Source organism: Pangasianodon hypophthalmus, chromosome 6 (assembly GCF_027358585.1).
Source record: "Pangasianodon hypophthalmus isolate fPanHyp1 chromosome 6, fPanHyp1.pri, whole genome shotgun sequence".
In the NCBI taxonomy this organism is placed as follows: domain Eukaryota; kingdom Metazoa; phylum Chordata; class Actinopteri; order Siluriformes; family Pangasiidae; genus Pangasianodon; species Pangasianodon hypophthalmus.
In genome coordinates this window covers 21879971-21895024 of record NC_069715.1, presented here as the reverse complement: position 1 = coordinate 21895024, position 15054 = coordinate 21879971, and the positions used below count along the sequence as shown (strand labels likewise).

General features: G+C 38.8%; 1 protein-coding gene across 1 annotated transcript in view; it reads right to left on the bottom strand.

The window, feature by feature from the left end:
• The window catches only part of zbbx (zinc finger, B-box domain containing), a 50910-nt gene extending 36097 nt beyond the window's left edge, over positions 1–14813 (bottom strand). Inside the window, exons 1-7 of the mRNA XM_026914293.3 lie at positions 14685–14813; positions 13949–14044; positions 13583–13696; positions 8408–8483; positions 6863–6914; positions 5524–5627; positions 728–823 (exon numbers count right to left, since the gene is read on the bottom strand). Coding sequence (XP_026770094.3) covers positions 728–823; positions 5524–5627; positions 6863–6914; positions 8408–8483; positions 13583–13696; positions 13949–14010 — 504 coding nt within the window. The 5' untranslated portion in view covers positions 14011–14044; positions 14685–14813. The remainder of the gene's footprint in view (positions 1–727; positions 824–5523; positions 5628–6862; positions 6915–8407; positions 8484–13582; positions 13697–13948; positions 14045–14684) is intronic.
• Between the last annotated feature and the right edge of the window lie 241 nt (positions 14814–15054).

The window sequence follows — 15054 nt, the reverse complement described above, 5'->3', positions numbered from 1 at the left end:
CTCGAATTATATAATAAAATCAATAATAAAGATATGACTAATTAAATTTTATTAACTCCAATGATAAACTGAATCAAAGTTGAAAAGATACCTGAAGAGAAGCTAGCTTCGATTGTAAGGTGTCCTATCAGCTTTCAGTCCCACAACCCCCTGTGGTGAAACCATCTGGCAGAACTCTAACCTTTACCCTTCATGGGGACAAAATAAAGTCTCCACAATGTCAAACTTGTCTGGGATTCATATCTTTATTGGGCCATGTGGTCCTCACTAAAAGCTAAATACATGCTTGTGTTAGGGCTGGACTGTAAACACACACACACACACACACACACACACAGACACAATAACTCTCAGACATATGTCAATAAAAGCTTCGGGTTCAAATACTGTGCAGCTTCTGCAATCTCTAAAACAAACGCCTGTGTGTTTATGTTTGCACTCATCTGCTCCCCTCTGATGGCCTGACTGTCTGTGTGTATATGTGTGTGTGTGTTTACTCTCCAGTCCCGTATACAGGTGTGTGTAATCAAAGTTGGATGCAGAGAGAGAGGCCGCTAATGGCGAGATGGAGAAGGACAAGCACAATTGCTGCTGGTGTCTGCACAAAGACATGCGGACGTGTGTGTGTGTGTGTGTGTGTGTGTGTGCGCGCGCGTGTGTGTGCGTGCGCGTGTGTGTGTGTGGTAAGTGTGTGCGGATATGTGTGTGTGTTAGAACTGGTTCTCACCTGCATGGGAATGATATGATGGAACCTTAGTGCCCCCTTCTGGTGGAATTTAGCAAAGCAGCTGACACAGTAATCCTCTGCGCATTCTGCACACACCTATAAACACACACACACACGACCACAACATTTACAAAGCATTATTCTTTAAAATGCTCCACAGAGATTAATTTGTTCTTTTATAACTTTTAAACATTTGATGTTAGAATTATGCTTTAATTTTTCCCTTAATATAAGTCTAATAAATAAACAGATTAAAAATGTGCTGTTATTTAACAAAAAATAATACATGAAATGATTGATATGGTGAAGTTTTCTGTTAGGAGACATTTAATTATCGTTTATGGTTGCAGTCTCAGGTGTCAGAATGTTGTAACAGTCAGTACGTTTTCCACCACAGGAGAGTCTTCAGGACAGAGGACTTTTTTTTTCACATTCCAGTTTCTCATTAACATGACAAGGTTTTTGTCTTATTAACTTCAATAATGAGAAAAAAGTGGAGGCTGATGAGGAAACAATTGTTTATAGCTATAACCTAAGTGATAACAGGAAATGTTCTGGAATATTAAATGTAACAATAAATCACCCTACCCCACTGTGGATTGTTTTCCCATAACAGCACATCTCATCATGTGTTATTTCTTTACACGTTAGGCATCAGTATTCTCCAATCCTTAGTGCAAAAGTGATCACTGAATGAATTGATAAATTTTTTGATAAAATGATCAATGAGATCTTGGTGGTCCATCCTCTTACTAAGACAGTTTATGATAGTTTTTCCTTTAATTTGAAGTTTGGCACCAGCAACCAAACTCCACCCACAACCAGAAACCAAACAAGAGGGAAACTCAAGCTTGTCCTGTGATCATGATTAGATAGCAAACAAGGTGTAAACACACACAGCCAATGAGCCTCAACTCTCAGCCATGTGTGTGTGTGTGTGTGTGTGTGTGTGTGTGTGTGTGTGTGTGTGTCTGTGTGTGTGTGCTGTTATAAACAGGCTTCATGCAGACTTCATGCAGGGAAATCTTTTGCTTTCATTCTGGCTTGGCCTTAATAAATATTGAAATGAGGGGAAACACTAGATGTCTGTATCTTCAGGGAGCTCATTATTTGATTTCAACTAGGAAACGAGTGAAGAAGACAAGATGAGCAATGTGATTTGAGACAAGGCCGAAATGATTATAAAATAAGCAAGCCAACTTTGTTTATTACTTTTTATGCTAACAGCAATGCTCTCTCTCTCTCTCTCTCTCTCTCTCTATGGAAATGTTATAAAGGGTAGAGAACTTTGAAAACTGTGCTATAGAGCCAGATTGATGCAATATACATGGAAGAAGAGTGCCCAGTGAACTGTGTGATCTCCGTCTTCAGATATTAATGAGATATACAGCATTGATCTTGAAGTCGTCTGATATGAATCAAATGTAATTCTATAATGACTGGTGTTCGATTTCACATTCCCATGTCTGTGGAGCATCAGTGATAATTTTCATTCATTCATTCATTCATTCATCTTTATTAATCACTTTATTTCCTCTTAAGCCTGTTGAATCAGAGGATGGAGCCAATCCTATGCATTTTGAATGGCAAGTGAAAATGCCATTAGCAAAGAAATGGCATCGGGCTTATCTACATGAGCATCTTTCCTGACCTTATGGGCAATCGCTAAATTATCAATTGGATTAGGATAACTAAGCCCAAAAAGGACAGTGATGATGGAGTATAGCTTCCACAGGGTTTAGGAGTTGCCTGAATGGGTGATTTCAACAAGACCTGTGAGAGGGATGCCATCCTGGCCCTCTATGAGAGACAAAACCATGTAGAACTTCATGTGCTAGATAATGTTTATGTATGGAATGATGAAGTGGTGCTGAGGAGATGCGACTTGGCCACAGTAAACAGCATTGTTTTTGAAGCACTTCTGAAACAGCATTGTTCCAAAGAAGCCCTAGACATGACACTGCCTTAACCATGAGTGATCAAACAAGGAAACACTCCCTTGGACTGTGCTAGAAGGAAGAAACCTTAGAGAAACCAAGGTACTGGGTGTGTGTGGCATGGGGCATCCTTCTCTGGCTGGGCCTGAAAACTGGCTAGGGAATAGATTTTACAAGGAATATATTAGTAGCTAGAAATAGTCATAAATATTCTGGTTGTCACCGTGATCAGCATAGCTTCAACGGAAGCGGTCAATAAAGACCCCCGGTTAGCTGGAGTAGGACCCGGGTGTAAACCCCAGGATGGTACTAGGAGGCTGCTGATGTGTGACAGAGCAATGTATGCATGATAGCTTCGGGATGAACTGAGGACATATACTTAGGAGTATGCAGAGTGTATTGCAATATATTGCAACAAAGTTGGCAGAGGAGAGAAAGAACAGATGTCATCGTGCTATAGCTGTGTCAAAGTGACACGGAGCCACAGGACTAAACCTTAAGAGGCAGAGGTCTACCATATTGTAGTGCGTCCAGTTGGGACTCATGGGACAAGGTAAAGCAAACACACAAACTGCTCATTGGTTAGAGTTGAGAGATCACTGAAAATATGAACATCGAGCCTAAGATGTAAAATTAAACTATGATTACAATTAACATTTACTGCAAAACGAACTACTAAGGGCCTGTCATGTTAAGGAAACATCTTGCAAACCTAACGCTATAAAAAAAAATTCAATTTACAAACTAGTGAATACCACAGGACTGTGCCATTCATGTGAGACTGTATGAACCTTATAACCTGATTTAATTCTAGCATAAGGAGCACTAATTTAGGAACATTTGGACTGGATCTATGTCTTAATGTAAGAAAAAAATAAACTGAAATTATTCATGTAATTATAAGTTACCTGTATATTCGCTTACTGGTGTACTCAGCAGTGTTTAGTTCAATATTTATCTTAATCTATGTTGTCACTGCATATAAGTTTAGATACACATAGCAATATGTGAGCCAAATAACACTATTGGGCCAAAAGTTTGTGGACACCTGACCATCATTCCCATATATGCTAAATCTGCCCATTCCAGATTTAGTCTCCCCTTTGCTTAATAACCTCCAATATTCTGTGAAGGCTTTCAACTAGATTTTGGAGAGTGGCTTTGGGGTTTTGTGCTCATTCAGTCACAAGAGCATTAGTGAGGTCGGGTACTGATGTCATGCGAGGAGGCCTGGCATGTAATCAGCATTCCAGTTCATCCCAAAGGTGTTCAGTGGGGTTGAGAACAGGGCTTTCTGCAGGCCACTCGTGTTCTTCCATACCAACCTTGGCAAACCATGACTTCATAGCCCTCGCTTTGTGCACAGGGGCATTGTCATGCTGCAACAGGTTTGGGCTCCTTAGTTCCAGTGAAGGGAAATTATAATGCTACAGTATACAAAGACATAATATACAATTGTGTGCTTCCAACTTTGTGGCTTTCAACTTCGTGGTTTGGGTAAGACTCACATATGGGTGTGATGGTCAGGTGTCCACAAACTTTTGGCCATATAGTGTAGTTAGGTAGTAACTTTCTCTCTCTCGCTCTCTCTCTCTCTCTCTCTCTCTCCCTCTCTCTGAACAACATGATGTTGCTCAGCTTAACCTGGCTTTATGTGCCAAGTCAGGACTGCACTGCCTGTCTCTCATTCACTCAGACACACACACACACAAAGGACCAGTGAAAAGAATGAGGTGACAGGTTTTTAGACAGAATAGGAAAATTGAGCTCCACAAGAGCTATGAGAGAAAAAGGTGACAGGGTTTGAATCAGTAGTCTACAGGAGGAGGTTGCAGGAAGTGTGTGTTTAGAGAAAGATAAAAGTGCAGAGCCATCATCACGCTGTGTGTGGGTATGCGCGTGGGTGTAGTAGTAGTAGAGAACACGGGCCTCATAACACCCTAATCCGCCATGGTGATGAAAAAAGACAGTGCCATATCTCTCTCTCACAGCACACGCATCAGTCATCCCATTTCCTCTGAGTCAGACAGTCAAAGAGTCCCTGAACTTTGCCGGGATGACTCGCACAAAGACTTATCACTGTTACTTATATATGTGAACTGCGTTGACGGATGGATGGATGGATGGATGGAGCATCTGGATCGATGGCTGGTCTAGTAAAAGTGAGTCAAGGCAACTCTGTGCTATATTCTTGAAAATGTTTCTCCACTCATCTAAGTAAGTTTCTTTTCCTTTCATTATTTCTTTCTTTCTTTCTTTCTTATACTATAGTAGTCTATAGTAGTATATTATAGTAAAGACATTGTATAACGAGGGGGACAGATTGATTAAATAAGAATATAAATAGAATTGGATAAAATGGGTTGAAATTTTTAAAACAATTCTATACCTATTTTGCAGATGGATGGATGGATGGATGGATGGACTTAGAGTTACAGTTTAAAAATGCAATGGGCTCATTTTAAATTGTTTAAAATGAGAAAATCGAAGCAAGTGAACTGGAAAATATGTGTGACCTTCTAATGTAAACAATCTAGAGCGAATAGAAAAAGACCTAAATCATTATCACTCTAATTAGATATTAGTCAATTCTCAACTTCAATATTTGTTTTGCAAGTGTGCTCTGTATTTACTGGCACTTTCTATGAGTCTTTTATTTATAGACATAACTGATGTACTATCCAAGTGTATCTGTCTTTATCAAATCTAAGAGGCACCATATAATAGATAGGTGAATATGAATAAGCAGGTAGATGGATAAATAGATCTCTAGGTGGGTGGATAGATGGATGGATGGATGGATGGATGATTGGATTAAACAGTCTTTTTCATGTAGAATATGGATGAATGATGACTCACCAGTCCAGCAGTTCGAGCTTCACACTGGCCACACACTTTTCCTTTCAGCCTGGATTTTCTGCTCTGTCCATGCTTTGGAGGTGGAGGCTCTGGCACCCTTTCAACTAAAACACACATACACACAAACACACACATCTTAAATACTTTAGAACTATATGCATGATTAATAGAAATATTAGTACTCACGCAAATAAACTCCAGACAAACACAGACCTTCTCCAGAAATTTAATATTCATCACATTATTGATTTGGTTTCAGACATGGCTTCTAAATGGAAAGTGACAATGAATTTGAGTTTAATGTAGGTCAAGTTAAAATATGACTCATGTTATAAAGATTCATTTATCAATAATAAACTGTGTGCAGCCTTGGGAAAATCTACCTCCACTCAGCTGTGTAAGCACATATTCTGCTCCTTTTAATGCAGGCTACAGCGCTCCGCATGATAATGCAGCAAAACACAACAAAAGTATATTAAACACGCATACACATCATGCAAAGTGACATTTATTGAGCCTAATGCTTAGGGAATTACACAAGATTTATAACTGCTGCCTTGCAATTTATCCTACTTTATAGAAACATCACTGGCAACACTCCTGCTGACTGAACTGTAATGGTTGAGGAAACTGGTGGTAGCATAATGATGGCCATTTGTTCATCATTGATTTTGAACAATTATTTTTGTTTACAAAAGTATTAATAATTATATGACAGAAGAAACGGTCCGGTTTGAAAATTGCCACGAGTTGCACTTCACATAGCTTCTATATTCAACCTATACAAAGAGAGAACCTTCAGTATTCTACACTCTCCTACCATGATCAAAACTAACTATACTGACTGACTATGGTGTACCACGGTGCTCTCTGTTGTTGGACTGTTTTTATTTTCCTTTTATATGCTGCCATTTCGTCAAATTATCAGTGAGTATGGGGTCTATGCAGATGGGGCATTTATATATTTCTACACTGCCTGGGTATTATGTAGTAATCGTATATTATGAATTGAATAAATTCAATAAGTTACTTATTAAAACTAAATAGAAAAAAGACGGAAATATTTATTAGAAGTAACCAAACTCTAATTGCACCTTCATTCATTCATTCATCTTCAGTACCTGATGGTCAGTGTGCTGGTGGATCCCAGGAACACTGGGCGCAAAGCAGGAATACACACACACATACATTCACATACTCATTCACTCGGGTGCAATTTAGCTTAACCAATCCATTACGTTTTTGGGAGGTGGGAGGAGAACCCGGAGGAAATCCGCATTGACATGCAGAGAACATGTGAACATGCAACTACCCCGTTTTCACTTAAACACACACTTACCTGGTAAAGGCTCATCCTTCAGCACTCTTATTTTCATCTTGCTGGTGGGAGTCTGCCCAAAAACACACACATACAGACAATTTATATCATTTGTAATTCTAGATTAACTTCTAAACTTCTACTTTAAATTTGTTTACTGTCTTAATTAATTTAATGACTGTTATGCTTAAAGTTGCCATATATTGAACTCTTAGATGTCCAACTGCAACACTAAGGACTTTTTTATTTAACTTTTATTTAATTTTTTATTTTTCTCGCAGTACATCAGCGTTCCATTCCACCGGCACGATGGAAACCAACTTATCAGACATTTTCAATCAGTATAAACTAATGAATTATTTTATCGCTGCAAGTCTGTTATAAGATTAGTCAGGACACTGTTGGGTTTCTGTGTGTAGAGTATCATGACTCTATGTTGAGCTGCTGGTGAGCGGGGCAATGGGAAATGGGAGGGGTGTGAGCCCCCTGCTGGGTAAACAATTCACACCTCTCCACAAAACACTATAAAATTGCCACAAAAAAAAATTATAACATTTAAATCTAGTAGGCTAGGTTTAAAAAAATGCTTATGAAAAGCTGCAAATTCTTAAAGTCCACATTGTCTACTTTCATATGACCCATTCACCACTATTATGGAGTATGACATCAAACACACTGCTGAATATGGGCACTCCCAAAACAGGCAGAAATTCCATTTTTTGGCCTCTGGTAAAAAGAGTTCATCATTTATCAAACAATAATTCAACGATAATTTCCTCAGCTGATCCTGACTAAGAATGCATTATTTAAAACCAATTTAGTAATAAATAAATAAATAAATAAATAAATAAATGAAGTCTTCAAAAAACTAAAAGAATATTATGAATATCCTACACTATAACAAAAAATAAATAAATTAGCAAGTATAAATATATGGAATATAGGCAAATTCAACTAATAGTTCTCTTTATTAGATTGATTTTACACCAATATAAGATTATTAAGTCTATTTCTAGAAATTTTCTTGTATACTTATATAGAAGTTTGAAATAGTCTTGTTCTATTGGCAGATAGCATTAATGGTCTTATTTTTGTTATATAATAATAATTTAATAATAAGAAATATTAGATCATTCTTATAGAAATATTAGATAATTAATATTAGATATCTTCACCTGCTAAGATAATTTTTTTTTTTTTTGGAGTGTACAGTGTACATGGCAGGGATGCAGAGCTATCAGAGAGGTGGCGCAGTATGAAAACTTTAAAATGGCTAAAATACAACAGGAGTGGCACGATGCCATAAATGCGAATCACGACCAAATAGTTTACAAGGCCATGTGGTGTTATAATATTGGAGGTTGTAAACAACATGAGGCAATGATCTGTCATTTTCATTTAGTGCAAAACAATAGTGAATTAAGACACAACCCTACAAAATCCACGCACTAGATAATCAAGCACATAGTGTAAGAAAATAATGCATTAACTGAGACATCTGAACTGCTTTGGAAAAGGTCTCAGTAATGACTTCAGAGCTGACTGTATGGCAGAGTGAATCCTCACTTTGTTGAGCTTTTTCTCTTTGTCCCTTGTCCCATCATGGGTCTGAGCAGATTTCCAGCGAAAAGCACCATTCTTCCTGTTAGAAACATATCAAACCATGGGATCATTCAATGTACAGCTACTGTAATGTTCAAACTCTCAGGTCAGATTCATAAACTACATTTAAAACAAGACAAACGAGAAGTGCTGGAGATGCTGGAGAGAGAAATCAGAGATAAAGTGGCAGCTATAACCTTCAATAAATTACAAAAAACAATCAAATACATTGACATCAAAAGTGAATGAGAGAGAAAGATAAAGAGAGAGCCACAGAGTGAGGGTAGAGAGGAGAAAGATAGAAAATGTGACAAAAAATAAGAGATAGAAAGTGGATTAGATAATGGGAGCAAGAAAAAATAGAGACAGGAGAATAAAGGATAAGTAGAAGAGAAAGAGAGAGAGAGAGAGAGAGAGAGAGAGAGCGCAAATGAAGAGAGAAGGAAGAAAAGCTAGCAGAGGGAGACAGAGAAAGAGCCAGAGAAGTAGAAAGGATGAGACAGAGAGCCTGTGAAACAGAAAGAAAAAGTAGAATTATGAGAACTGTTGAAAGTGAAAAAAGAGAAAACAAAGAGAAGGAGACAAAGAGAAAGAGCAAGTGAAAAGGAAAAAGAAAGAGAAAGGAGTAAGATAAAAGAATGAAAGAGTAACAGAAGAATGAAAGTGAGAGGGAGAGTAGCGATGGCAAGACAGATGGAGACAGATAGTAGCAAGAGACAAGAGACAGAGAAAAAGAGGGTGAGAGACTGCCTGTGTGTGTGTGTGTGTGTGTGCGTGTGTGTGTGTGTGTGTCCACTCTGCTTATCAGCTGGTCCTCAGTGAGTGAGAGGCTCATTTAGGGCTGAGGATTAAAGACACTCAGAGCTGAACACAGCAATGTGACAGTGTGCTATCATCAACCAGATTAACACACACATACACACCCACACACACACACACACCATTCACACACACAGAGTGAGCTGAGTCTTCTTGCACATTCAGGTGAAGAGCTCTGCAATATAGACCTCTGTTGATTGTGTGCGTGTGTGTGTGTGTGTGTGTGTGTTGGTATTTACTGCAAATATACCCAATTAGAAATATTTGTCTAGCATTTACTTCTTGCAAACAATGAATGATGACTAGCAGCTGAACTCAGTGTGGCACTATTATTATATGATTTCCCTTTGTACAGAAATGGTAAGTCTTTAAATATAATGAACATCCATTTCCCATACGGCTTATCCTACACAGGGCTGCAGGGGAGCCCGGAGACTATCCCAGGGGACTCGGGGCACACCATGGACAGGGTGCCAACCCACTGCAGGGCACAATCACACACACGCACACACTTAAGAAATCCATTTAAGCTATAAAGTTTGCAAAAATATTCACTCCATCACTGTGAAACCCCTAAATTAGTTGTTTTGGAATGACACATGGTTTATTGCTTCCTAGTGGAATAGCAAAGCTGGTTTTTCCAATCTGTCATTCATTACAGTCCACAAGACCATTTTATTTTAGAACACATATTTGACACCCCTGATCTAAATCCTCTTTAAGGTAACACATACATAATAAATACCTTTAAGTACAAGCTCATTTGTGCTTTAAAACAGGAGGCTGAACCTCACAATTCTAGATCAGGGATCTTCAAAGATATCTACAACAGGACTGGATACAAGCTTTCGTTAAAACCAAAAAGGAGCCATGCCTGATTCTACTTCTTTAACAAATTAATCATGGTTTTCAAATGACATGAATACATGTGACTAAATACACTAAATACATGTACTTAGTAGCTGCCTTCAGTTTGGACATGTTTTACCTTGGAAGCACATAAGCTGCCCAAAAACGCACCCTACCTAACTGGCCTCATCCCAGTAAAGAAGCACGATAAACAGTAAAACACAGCACAGTCCCCTGAAACAGCTGCATTATTTCAGATGATGCATGAGGCCTTAATTGACAGTGTGCAACCCACGTGAAGAACAACATACCGAAACCATCTTTATTTCATTACGCTATATTAATTTTCCACTGTCGTTACACCATTTTAATTCTTGGATGAGCTGCAAAACACATACGATGCCAAGATATTAAGACATGGCTAAGTTCATCCCAACCCTCCGATCACCTCAGCAGTGATTCATCACGATGGAGTGTGTACACCACAAACATGCCTCTCCTTCACACCAGATGAGTAATGAGCTCATGTATCCTGATTTAAGCCCCTAAAAGGACCACACTATAATTCCACACCCAGGTCACATCTGAGTGTTATTAATGAAATTTTGCAAGGGGTTACTCTGAGGAGGAGGGAACTGCCAAAGTAATAACTCCAGAGTTTGTTTTTTGTTTTTTTATGGAAAGCTAATTTTCCTGCCTAATTTTGGCTCCATTTAATCACTTTTGCTTCACTGGAACCAGAGAAAAGCAACTCGATCAACAAGCCCAGTGGATTTGTCACCATTTTGTGCTTTTGAGAAATCTAAGTATGAAGTCCTGTCGGTCTATATAGTGGACAATGTGACAGTGGTATATACGTATTATTGGTGGATTTAAATATTCATTCATTTATCTTCAGTAACCTTTTTTCTCCTAGTCAGGGTCTCGGTAGAGCTGCAGCATGGGCACAAGGCAGGAATATCACCTAGAACAGGATACCTCTCCAACGCAGGGCACAAAAATACACACACTCACACATTCATTTATAACTAGGGATAATTCAGAGTAGCCAATCCACCCATCAACATGCTTCTGGGAGGCTGGAGGAAACTGGAATACCCAGAGGAAACCCACAAGGAGACGATGGGAACACACAAAAGCTCAGGACCGAACCACAGACCATGAAATGTGAGGCACCATCACTACCTATTGCACTACCATGCTGCTCTCATTAAAATAAATGGAAGGTAGAACATAAAGAAACACATGAATAGCCCTTTGTGGAGGTGCGCGCATGCTGAGATGTTCCAAAGTCATGTAGTGATGTATGACATGGTATAGCATCATACAGCCATCTTCCCTTTCTTCTTTTCACCTGTGCACATGTTAAACTACATATGATGACATATTCAACTGGGGAAGGGCCTGCTTCAGTTCCTACTATCTAGCAGGTACCTGTGACAGGCTCTGTGAAAGGCTATAAGAGCTCTAAGTCTCTAGAGCTCAACTGCGAATGCACTCTTTCACACAACACCTGTTCAAGTTCACAATGCCACAATGCAAGAACTTTATTGACAACTTTCAAGGGGAATATGCTCAGGGGAGTGGCATACATTATCCAGTGGATACATCATCCAAGTGTTTCACAGCACCCCTGGCAGTTAGGAGGAGTGTATTTATTGCAAATATGGCATTATACCATCAGGTTCATGAGTATTTGGACAGTCATACAATTTTTGTAATGATGCCACAATGAATGTGAAATGAAGCAATCAAGATGTGATTGAAGTGTAGACTTTCAGCATTAATTCAATGGGTTTAACAAAAATATTGCATTATCTGTTTAGGAATTACAGCCAATTTTTACAGAGTCCCTCCATTTTCACAGGATCAAAAGTAATTGGACAAATTAACAATCATAAATATTAGGATTATTTTAAATACTTGGATGCAAATCCTTTGCAGTCAGTGACTGCCTGAAATCTGGAACCCATGTACATCAGCAGTTTGGCATCAGAGAATTTCCTCCCTTCAGATGCTTTGCCAGACCTTTAAAGCAGCTTTCCTTCAGTTGGTGCTTGTTTGTGGGTCTTTCTGCCCTCAATTTTGTCTTTAGTAAGTGAAAAGCATGCTCAATTGTGTTGAGGTCAGGTGACTCCATTTAAGAACATTCCATTTTTTTGCCTTAAAAAGCTCTTGGGTTGCTTTCACGGTACATTTTGGGTCATTATCCATCTGTACTGTAAAGCAGCGCCCTATCAGTTTTGCAGCATTTGACTGAATCTGAGCAGAATGTATAGCTCTATACACTTCAGAATTCATCCTGCTACTTCTATCAGTCACATCATCAATAAACACCAGTGACCCAGTTCTATTGGCAGCCATACAGGCCCATGCCATAACACTGCCTCCACATGTTTGACAAATGATGTGGTATGCTTTGGATTATGAGCCCTTCCTTTCCTTCTCCATGCACTTCTCTTTCCATCATTCTGGAAAACATTAATCTTGCATCAGAACTTCAGGCTTTTGTAGAGTTTCTTTTTAGCAAGGTCTAATCTCTCCTTTCTGTTCTTGAGTGTTATCAGTGGTTTGCATTTTGAGGTAAACCATCCGTATTTACATTCATAAAGGCGTCTCTTGATTGTAGACTTTGACAATGCTACATCTACCTCCTCCAGAGTGTTCTTGACTTGGCTAGATGTTGTGAAGGGGTTTTTCTTCACCAAGGAAAGAATTCTGTGATCATCCACTTTAGTTGGCTTCCATGGTCTTCCAGGCCTTTTGGTGTTGCTGAGCTCAACAGTGTTGATTTAGCCACTCCTAAAGTTTCTGCTATCTCTCGGAGAGGTCTGTTTTGCTTTTTTCAGCCTAATGATAGCCTTCTTTACTTGCATCAGCACCTCTTTGGACTGCATATTGAGAGTTTCCGTGAACGGCTACCAAATGCAAATTCAACACTTGGAATCAATTCCTTTTATTTCCTTAATTTGTCATGAAATAATGAGGAAACAGGCCACATCTGGCCATGAAACTGCTTATCAGTCAATTGTCCATTTACTTTTGAGCCTGTGAGAATGGTGGTACTATGTAAAAAATGGCTGTAATTTCTAAATGGTTAATGCAATATTTTTTGTTAAAACCCTTGATTCAAGGCTGAAATTCTACACTTTTATCACATATAGATTGCTTCATTTCAAATCGATTGTGCTGGTGTACACAATGAGTCACTGTCCAAATACTTATGGACCTGACTGTATGTCAGTACATGACATTGTTGGAAGATCTCTGCAACAATTTGTCTCTGTGTTAAAGTGCTAATGTACACATCAATAATGTGGCTAAACTTTGTGTTTTACATTTTCAACAGCACACTGGTTGAACCATGACGTACTAGACACATTGTGGTTGTATATAAAAACGGAAGCAAATATATCAGGCTCCCCTTTTCCACTCCCTCGCTCTACTGCCACCCATATATGTGTCACTCACTCTCTCTCCTCTTTCTCACGGCTCATGACTTCTCGGAGTTGCTGCAGGCGGCTCTCCATGTCCTTGCTGTCCTGGCTGAGCTGCGCTGTCTCCATTCGCAGCTCACGCAAATTTCTGCAAAGCACACAACATACTTTACACACATAAAATCCTAATCAGAGAAGCAATGTGTCAGGCAGTCTCGGGATGAGAAGCTTCAAATCTGACAAATTAATTCATGCCAATTTGTTACAGTAGAATGAAGATCTATCTGCCACGTTCCAGAGATTAACATAAGTGTGATTAACTCAACAGGCTCAATACATCGTGTACACTAATAATAATGTAAAAGCAAAATCAAATTACCAAAAGGGAAAAATACTCAACCTGACATTTAGCTTTACTGATTTAGGCTTGTTGGGAAGGACCACAAAGTTGTTTAAATTCATGGTTGTTGAACCTGCTTAGAGATTTGACTTCCCCCTGTAAAAGAGAAAATAATAAACTTATGAAAGTGACTAGCAATACAGAGATCCATCCATCCATTCTCTGTACCACTTATCCTACACAGGATTGTGCGGGAGCCTGGAGCCTATCCCAGGGGACTCTGGGCACAAGGCGGGGGACACCCTGGACGGGGTGCCAACCCATTGCAGGGCACAATCACACACTCATTCACACACTACAGACAATTTGGATATGCCAATCAGCCTACAATGCATGTCTTTAGACTAGGGGAGGAAACCCCAAGAACATGCAAACTCCATGCACACAGGGCGGAGGTGTGACTCAAACCCCCAGCCCTGGAGGTGCGAGGCAACAGTGCTGAACATTAAATCACCATGCCCCTTGCAGTACAGGGATAATAATAATAATAATGATAATAATAATAATAATAATAATGAAAACTAAACAGTAATTATATAATTCATACTAAATAGGACAGTACAATATAAAGTAACAGTACAGTGCAATGTATAATATAATACTGTATATAAACATATAAATATATTGGAAATATCAATTTAAATATATAAATAATACATAAAAATCGGACCTCTGTAAATTCAGAAAAATATACTCCTTTAGGTTCTAGCCATAACTAATAAAAGTGTTGTCATACCTGAAAGACGTGACAAAAGATGAAACTGAGATCAAACAAAGGGTTACAAAAAGTCAAACTGTTTTCTAAAGCGAGTTCATTTCTGACTCATTGAACGCTCACTTGTTGCTTCGAGTAACTGTGTACTAGCGTCACTATGGTAACGGTAGCTGTCGCGAGAGTTGGCACGAGATTTCCGCAACGCGAAGAAAGAGTGGATTCTGATTGGCTGATAGGAAACGTGCGCTTTAAATTCTGATTGGTTCGCTTTGTTCTGAGTATATTCTGTTAAGCAGTGTGATTTATTGTTTGATTTAATTACATTTTCATTGAATAAGTACTTATTTGATTATGTATCTGGTTAAAACGTATTTAATTGATCTATATGTTT